The 10,000-nt window shown below is 39.3% G+C and overlaps 1 protein-coding gene across 11 annotated transcripts in view; it reads left to right on the top strand.

Moving 5' to 3' along the window:
* Positions 1-10,000, top strand: part of LOC136179750 (NLR family CARD domain-containing protein 3-like) — a 497,803-nt gene that overhangs the window by 316,898 nt on the left and 170,905 nt on the right. For 10 of the 11 annotated variants that reach the window (XR_010666720.1, XM_065957435.1, XM_065957434.1 and 7 more), the window contains one exon: positions 530-703. The exons of the other annotated variant lie outside the window; for it this stretch is intronic. Coding sequence is in view for 9 of the 10 variants with exons in the window: in XM_065957435.1 (XP_065813507.1) it covers positions 530-703 (174 nt within the window). In the remaining variant the exon portion in view is untranslated. The remainder of the gene's footprint in view (positions 1-529; positions 704-10,000) is intronic. 11 annotated transcript variants of the gene reach the window in all.

Below are 10,000 nucleotides of genomic sequence, written 5' to 3'. Positions count from 1 at the left end.
ATAGCTATTTAGAGCCGAATTCCAGTGCACTGAACTTGTTACGATGTTATTGCAATCCTCAATCAGGTCACTAGAGGGCGCATAGCGCTTGTGAGGAGCATAATACCCCAAAGAGGCAAGTTCTAAACTGTGTTGCTTCTTTGTATTTACATCCAGAAACTTCTTCTCTGGCACCACTAGGCCAGGTCGGGGGAGCAACACTGACAGTAGAAGAACTTAAAGTAACACCATTAACCAGATAACTGTTTAGTAAAAGTGACATGATTACTGAAGTTACCAACAGTAATACCTTACATCACGTTACAGACAGAAGGTGGCCGGGTGGAGAAAAAAGTAAACCGGACAAAATAATACATTTTGTTTTTGTTTTACACACATTTGTTCCACATTTAATTGTGTTAGTAAGGGAAAAATAAAAGTATTGTGCTCACCTTTATTTTTGTTAAAGGAAGTCGTGTCAGCAGACTGGGGACTCAATTTATGTTGTTTGTTGACACAACAGAATGTCAGAATGTTAATGTCATGACAGGTTTTATAACTGTGGACTGTCAGAGACTCACTGTGAAGTCGTGGCCTCAGCTCTGAAGTCCAACCCCTCCCATCTGAGAGAGCTGGACCTGACCAGAAACAATCTGCAGGATTCAGGAGTGAAGCTGCTGTGTTCTGGACTGAAAAGTCCAAACTGTAGACTGGAGACTCTGAGGTAAGACAACAGGTTTAATTTCTCTGTTCAGATTCATATGATGTGAAACTAAACTGAAGACTTCAGGCTGATAATCAAATGATCCACACTGAGGATCTTAATGCTGAAGTCCATTTTCTTCTTCTGTGGTTTTATCCACAGAGTGGTAGCAATTTAAAGCCTTACATTTTAAGCCTAAATATATATTAAAAAAAACAACTTGTTGTATAGTTCACTCTTTACCACCTGAACAGCTGATTTTTAGATAAATTATGAATAATTAAACAAAGAAAAACAATCATTCCAATTTCAACCATCAGACGTAAAAATAAAGTCAAACACTTGTTTTGTCTGAGATGTTTGTGACACTGTGAGATTCTCAAACTTCCCGTAAAATCCGGTGTATAAGACGCACTTTTAATACCTATTTTTTCATCTTAAAAGTCGGCTGCGTCTTATACACCGGTGCGACCAATATACCCGTATAAAATACATTACAGCGGGGCAGCGGCCCCTATCACTGCGACCTGGGTGATTAAAAACCTTACAGTCTATGTTAAAAACACATCCCCATTCATTGTGTATTGAAAGCTGAGTGCACGCTGTGCTGGGAAAGACGGCGACACAGACCAGTCTGGCTGCGTGACTTTTTCCACATCTTTTCTCCCTCACGAGGTCATAATCATACATTTACAGAAAACAGTGGTATATTGTTCTGTAAATAAACCTTGTGGAGTTCTCTTTTGATTGAAAGAGTCTTATATTAAAGTTAAAGAGTGACCAGCGGAGTCAGGCAGCACGACTTGCAAGCTAGCAGGTCTGAGCCTCACAACTTTCCCTGCAGGCTGAGAACTAAACTACCGTACTGTAGCTGCACGTTGTAGACATCGCTGAACACAATATAAATCCTCACGCAGGAGAACAGTTTAAAGTTTTTTTTCTCTCGAAGAAACCTTCAAAACTGGGTGCGTCTTATACACCGGTGCGACTTATATTCCGGATTTTACGGTAAACAAAGAAAAAAAATCATTCCAATTTCAACCATCAGATGTAAAAATAAAGTCAAACACTTGTTTTGTCTGAGATGTTTGTGACACTGTGAGATTCTGAAACTGTCAAAGGAAAGTTTAAATTGAAGACTCTTTGATTGAATGTCTTCTCTATAACTACAATAAATATTACAGATGTTTACTTTGTTCACTTTCCGTTGCAGACAATCGTCTTTTTTTTTTTTTCTTACTCTTATCTTATGGTTTATTTTAATATTAGGTTTGTATTTACCTTAAAATCCGGTATATAAGACGCACCTTGTTTTGAAGGTCTGTTAGAGAGAAAAAAAAAGTTTAAACTGTCTTCCTGCGTTTCGATTTAAATTGTGTTAAAGCGATGTCAGCGATGTCTACAACGTGCAGTTTCTGTGCAGCTGTGTCGCTCTTTTAGTTCCGTCTGTTTTCACTTTCTTCGTTCATTGACAGTGCAAACAAAAGTGCAAAAACAACAGGTGACTCTGCTCGGACGTCTCCATGAGCTTCGTGAAATGGGTCCTTGAGGGAAGAGTGTAGCCAAGGGTTCAAGGTGGAGATCATGGTAGTGAAGTTACATCTTCATTTTCAACCGTTGTCAGAGGCCTCATGTCAGCGACGAGCATGTTGAGGATGCTATCTGTGGTGTACATGATGTTTTCTGCAATGACAAAGATAGTATTAGTATGTAAAACAGCACAATTTACATCAAATCAATATGCCTTGTTGTTTTAGTTATGAATTATTGTTATGTAAAGGCAAGAAAGTAACCCAAAGAGCACTTACAGACAACACACGTTTTTATAATATATATTTATTTACACTCATACAGGTACCCTAAAAACTTCTTATTTACACAAATTTAATTAAGTGTCTAAATGCACTTGCATGCAGTGCAGTGTATTAACTCTCACCGTATTACAGAAAATTGACGCTGGAAGCTTAATCATCAAATTATTAAATCATTGTAGTAAGTACATTGTTTTTTTTTTAAGATTTATTTTTGTGCCTTTAATGGAGAGATAGGACAGTGAGTCAGAAATCAGGGAGAGAGAGAGAGGAATGACATGCAGGAAAGAAGCCACAGGTCGGATTTGAACCCGGGCAGCCCGCTTGAGACGACAGCCTCCATACATGGGGCGCGCGCACTAACCACTGCGCCACCAGCACCCCAGTACATTCGTTTTTAATTGTTTATTTACAGCAAGCTGACAAAGTGCTTTACATTTTTTTTAAACTAAAATAAAATGCAAAACACACCTACACAAATATATTCCAACGTCAACAGAAAATAATATGGGAAAAAATCAAAGAATATGTCTGACAACGTATTGAACGTGGGCCTAAAAGACAAAATAATAAAGTTTTCTTTAGTCTAAGCTTGTTTGGTGTTGGCAAAGTAAAAAGTTAGGATTAAATTAACCAGCTAACGCTAACGTTACTTTAATGAACTTTTCATGCTTGTCAAGCTGGATAACAATCACCAGACGAGCAACCGGAGACACTAACGTTACATTTTCTTACTTGAAAACTGAACAAACATGGGGTTTTGTAGTGACTTACCCTGCTGTCGAGCTCCCTTCCTAGTCAGCGATGACTCCGACATGTTTACTTTTCAGGTGCTGCATCATCACTGTGGTGCTCCCGTGCCGCGCAATATCGCTGGTGCAAAGCTTGAAACTAACTCCTGTTTTTATGCATTAAGTGCTCCCACACTTTGGAAGATTTCTGTTGAACCGTTCTCTCTGCTCTGCCATGTTTAATATCTGAAATACCAGCTCCGCTCTCTCACGCTCTAGCTCCGACACGCTGTGCTGCTGTCGGCATGGAAACAGTTCGGCGTGTACGTCACCAGTCTGCGACATAGGGAGTGACGCAATAATCGTGTGACGCAACGAATTGATAATGAAATTTGTTGAGGAGGTGGATGGCGCTGTGAGTATCGCGAGACGTAGAATCGAGGTGAGATCCAACATGGCGACGCGCAGTCACTGAGACCAAGAAAACAAAACACCGGGACTCTTTTTTTACCAACAAAACACATAATATTCTACATCCCAGACCGTACAGCATAAAGCGGAATACTTCTTCTCTCACATGCGGGAGGATATAGCCGACCTGGAAGCCTACATCGACCACTTTTACAGCAAACAGAACATGGATTCAGCTACCGACACTCCACAACAAGACCCCTCAAACCCAAACAAACGGAAAAAAACTTCATCCACGGACACCAGTGATCTCCAAACAACCGACATTGAGATCAGTGTCCTCCAATCAATCAATAACAAACTGGATTTACTGGTTACATTACATGATGAAATAAAAGAGCTCCGTGCCAGCCTGGAATATGCACACAACCACATTGAAAAACTTGAACAGTCAAATAACTCACTTCAAACTTCCGTCAGCTCACTTACCGAAAAAATGAACTCCGTCACAAAAGAGAACAAAATCATGAAAGAAACTATCCTGGACATTCAAACTAGAAGCATGCGCGACAACCTGATCTTCTCCGGCATTCCCGAACACCCGAACGACAACCCCGAAAACCTGCTGAAAAACAACTCAGACTCCCACCCGCCACCGTTAACCAGATCACCTTCCACCGTGTCCACCGTCTCAGATCTCATTCCAATAAAGCACCCCGACCCATCATCGCAAAACTGGAACATTTCAAGCACAAAATACTCATCAAAAGCAAGAGAAGGGAACTTAAGGACACACACTACGGACTAAATGACCAATTCCCACGTGAAATAAATGACCGGCGAAAAATCCTCTACCCTCAAACAACAGAGACTAAATAATAGACGTGTCAGCTTGGTTGTTGACAAACTCTACATAGAAGGACAGCTCTACTGCGACTCCAAAACTACCCCATGGCTCTTCTAACCCACATCCCACCTGAACTGCAGTGACTAATGAATCTTTGACTACATCTTTAACCTCTCCTACCTCGCTATTGTCTCTCCAAAAACTCTGATCTTCTACAATGAAGGTCTATATGTGTATTGTTTTTGTTATTTTATTTACTCCCTCCCTCTCCCTTATATGTCAGCAGAACACACACACACACACACACACACACACACACACACACACACACACACACACACACACACACACACACACACACTCTCTCACTCACACACACACACACACACACAGCAAGAAACCCTCAACATTCTTACCATAAATCTAAATCATGGCTCCACTTAAATTCCTAAACTGGAACATCCGTGGGATTGGCTCCCAAGCTAAAAGGATTAAAGTATTCAATCATCTAAATAAATTAAAACCAGATATATGCCTTCTACAAGAAACTCACCTGACAAAATCTAACAACCTCTGCTTAAATTCAACTGAATTCTGTCAGATATTTTCTGCTTCTTATAATTCCAGACAAAGAGGTGTATCCATACTGATCCACAAGAAAATATCACTAACTAATTCCTCCACCATCATTGACCCAGAAGGAAGAAACATCATCTTAAACACGTCCATTAACAAACAACTAATTTTACTATTGCAAATATTTATGGACCCAACACAGATGAACCCTCTTTCTTCCATAGATTCTTTACATCATTACATAACTTCACAAACTCAAAAATAGTAATCGGAGGCGACTTTAATACAGTCCTCAACCCCACAATAGACCGCTCAGGAACTGGAAGCAGAAAATGGAAATCCACAGAAACAATAATACAATACATGGAGGAGCTTGGACTTGGCAACAGTTGGCGACTTAACAACCTAACAGCAAAAGAATTCACATATTTCTCACCACTCCATCACTCTTTCTCCCGTATAGATTTTTTTCTCATAAGTAAATCAGTCATACAGGACATAACAGATACCTCAATCCATCCGATTATAATAAGTGACCACACTACAATCTCCTTACATCTAAACAGCAAGCAACTCCATAAACAACCAACCAGATGGTAATTCAGTCTCTCACTACTAAAAGATCCAAACTTTGACACAGCTATAAAGGAAGAGTGGGCATCCTTCATGGACATTAACGACACTCAAAATAACTCACCATCACTTATCTGGGAAACCGCAAAAACAGTTATTCAAGGAAAAATCATTTCATATTCATCTCACAAAAAGAAAACAGAGATAGCACATGAGCACAACCTAGAGCTTAAAATGAAAGAAACAGAAACGATCTATGCACAAACGCCAACAGAAGAGAATCTAAATAAACTTAGGAAATATTAATTAGAAATGTCAGACATAATAAATTAAAAAACACAATTTCTAATCCAACAACTCAAACACAAGCACTATGAATATAGCAACAAATCAGGAAAATATCTTGCAAATCAGCTACAGCAAAAAAAAGAAAAAAATACCATCCCAGCTATCCAAAACCCAGCGGGGAAGCTTCTCATATCACCAGATGAAATTACAACCTTTAAAAACTTCTACCAACAGCTGTACACATCAGACACAGAACCCAATTCAAAAGACATATATGAATTCCTTGATAAACTAGACATACCAACTTTAACAAAAACTCAAGCAGAAGCATTTGATAAACCACTCACAAAAGAAGAATTCTATTCAGCACTAAAGTTAATTCCCCCTAACAAAGCACCTGGACCTGATGGCTTCCCCGCTGAGTTTTATAGACATTTCTGATCAACCATTTCACCACTATTCATCAGAATGACAGAAGATCTAATAAATTCCGGAAAAATCCCTTCACATATGAACACCGCCAACATCTCAGTAATATTGAAACCAGATAAAGATCCTACCCTCACCTCCAGTTACCGCCCAATATCCCTCATCAACACAGACATAAAAATAATTAGCAAAGCATTATCCACAAGAATCGAAATGGTCACTCCATCCATAATCCACATTGATCAAACAGGTTTTATTAAAGGTAGACACGCAGACTATTCAACATAATTCACCAAGCAACACAGACCACAGAAGAAACAATAATAGCTTCTTTAGATGCTGAAAAAGCATTTGACCGAGTAAACTGGACATTTTTACTTGCCACACTTCATAAATTTGGATTGGGAAAGTCATTTATCACCTGGGTCAAAACACTATACAACTCACCAAGAGAGCAACAGTCACAGTCAGCGGTCTAACGTCATCAAGCTTCACACTGCACAGAGGAACAAGACAAGGATGCCCACTCTCTCCCTCTCTATTTGCAATATACATTGAACCACTTGCTGCAGCAGTCTGCCAGAATAATCTCATTAAAGGTATACAATCACCCAACGTAACCCTCAAGATAAGTTCATATGCTGACGACATCATACTCTACCTATGAAATCCACAAATCTCACTACAAGAAACAATGAATCCTTTCAAAAAATACTCCAAAATCTCTAATTACTCAATAAACTGGACCAAATCGACACTGCTTCCAATCTCTGTAAGGAGGTGGAACCCAGCAGCCCTACCACTACCCATTCCCTCCACCACTGATACTATAAGATACCTAGGCATCAATATCTCCCCCAAATTGTCAGAACTTATACCATTGAATTCCAATCCACTTATCAGAAATATAGAAGATGACACGACCAGATGGATGAATCTACCGGTATCACTCATAGGAAGAATAGCAATGACAAAAATGACCATACTTCCCAAAATAAATTACCTTTTCTCTATGATCCCAGCATGTCCACCCCCCACATGGTTCAATTTGGTGTTCACTTCAAACACCAAAAAATACCGGAGAACTAGATGCACCAAACTTTTATAACTACTTCCTGGCAAACCAGTTACAAATCATAACAAAATGGATACTCCCCACTGAACAATCCCACCCATGGCTAGACATAGAACAGGAACAATGCAAAAACATACCCATATCAACCCTACCATTTATCAGCACTTCAAGTAAACATCATAACTCCTTCAAAAATCCTCTCATAGCTACAGCCCTAACAGCATGGTGGAAAGCCCACAAAATAATGAACACAACACCCACACCCTGTAAGAACACACCAATATGGAACAACCCAGACTGTCTTCAAAACACAAAACCACTGAATCTCACCACCTGGAAGGACAAAGGTATCACCCAGCTTCAACACATAATTCAAAACAAAACCTTCATCCCCTTCAAAGAAATAACTCAAAAGTACAATATCAACAATAAATCTCACTTCCAATATCTCCAGATCCAATCTATCATAACACATAAATTTAACCTCAAACAAGACTACATCGAAAATTCAACACTAACAGACACAATACTAAAACTCTCAACACCCACTAAAACTCTATCTAAACTATACAAACTCATAAACATTGACCATACAATATCTCTCCCCACAGCAAAATGGGAAAAAGATTTATCAACAACAATAGACCATGACACCTGGAACATAATCTGCAACAATACCTGTAATGAAGATAATAAAACTAAACTCAGTTGGGACACTAGTCTGTTGCTTTCCACTGGATTCACTCAGGTGTGTCGGCCAGAACACCACTTCAGGCCTTATTCCAGAATATGAATAACAAGAGGGCAGATTTGGTTGAATGGCTGTTTACTTCTTCCTCATAGTGAAACAAAATACAGGCATCTCAGTGGCCATTCAATATGACAGAGTATTGGGTCTTGTTGTGGTTTTCTATAAGAAAAAGAATAGCAGAATATATACTTAAGGAACACATCTGAATGCTTCATCTTACCTCTATAATAACATACAAAACACTACACAGTAATGTAATAGGTTATAATATGTAAATAAATAAAGGTAAGCTACATGTCTCTTTAACCTAAAGTATTAAGCACAGAAAGGCTATCGTAGGCTTAACAGTCATACAATCATTTCCCTATAAAAATACTACGATGCTTTTATTGTGAAGCACGGACATCAAACTTTCCTCCTCGTGCAGAGAGCAACACAGTTAGTAAGCATGTCGGGCCGTGACGTCGGCTAATTAGCATATCCAGAATACGCCGAACATCTAAGCTCTAAACTCTGGCTCCGCAGGAGTTAACAACTTTGCCTCAACATTAAAGAACACACAATGTCACATATAAGACTTCAGGTAAGTACTCACTCTTTTCATTCACGCACAACCAACTTCTGAAGTGATTACTCTGCACACTGATGGCTCATCTGTCATCGACTGATGCACACTGCTCATTACTACATGATGTAATTCTCTGAAATGACCAGCAGGTGACACCTCTTCCCTATTGAGCACAATATCATCACATTAAACTGAACAGGAATCAAACACTATTGTAACATAAAGCAAAAACCTTAACATGTAACTTTGGGGCCTTTTCTACAATACCTTCTCAATGACAAATAAACCTAATCTCCAACTAATTCAGTATAAGATTAACCACAGAACCCATATCACACTTAAGAAAAAACATCAAATGGAACTTTCTGATACAAATAACTGCTCAGTATGCCCCCCTAACACCCTGGATGACTACATGCATGCAATCTGGCACTGCCCACCCATACAGCAATTCTGGAAACAAATCACAACTAAACTCTCTTTAATACTGAACTGCCGGGTTCCACTCTCCCCTTCACTATGCATCCTAGGAAACACTCTTTCAATCACACTTCCCAACAACCAAAAAAACACAATTCTCATTGCACTCACTGTCGCCAAGAAAGCAATCCTCCTCAACTGGAAAAGCAGAAAAAACACACAGAAAACACTTTTGTCTCTGTCTATGCTGTGCATTGTATCGTCGTGTCTCCCCTGTCTCCTACATACTTTTGCTCTTGTCATGTCCCTCACTCGTCTTGTATTGTTCTGCATCACCTAATAAAAAAAAAAGAAAAAGAAATTTGTTGCCAACACTTTTATTCATCGATTTTTATCGCTTCGTTGTTGCAGCTCTAGACTCTTTCAATCAAAAGAGAACTCCACAAGGTTTATTTACAGAACAATATACCACTGTTTTCTGTAAATGTATGATTATGACCTCGTGAGGGAGAAAAGATGTGGAAAAAGTCACGCAGCCAGCCTGGTCTGTGTCGCCGTCTTTCCCAGCACAGCGTGCACTCAGCTTTCAATACACGGGGAATGGGGATGTGTTTTTAATCACTCCAGGTCGCAGTGATAGGGGCTGCTGCCCCGCTGTAATGTATTTTATACGGGTATATTGGTCGCACCGGTGTATAAGACGCAGCCAACTTTTAAGATGAAAAAATAGGTATTAATAGTGCGTCTTATACACCGGATTTTACGGTACATCAAATGTGTTTTTCCCTCTAAATTAATTTTGTTTTTGCAACAAACTACTTTAATCTGTTCAATTTCT

Source organism: Labrus bergylta, chromosome 7 (assembly GCF_963930695.1).
Source record: "Labrus bergylta chromosome 7, fLabBer1.1, whole genome shotgun sequence".
NCBI lineage: Eukaryota > Metazoa > Chordata > Actinopteri > Labriformes > Labridae > Labrus > Labrus bergylta.
This window is presented reverse-complemented; position numbering and strand designations above follow the sequence as displayed.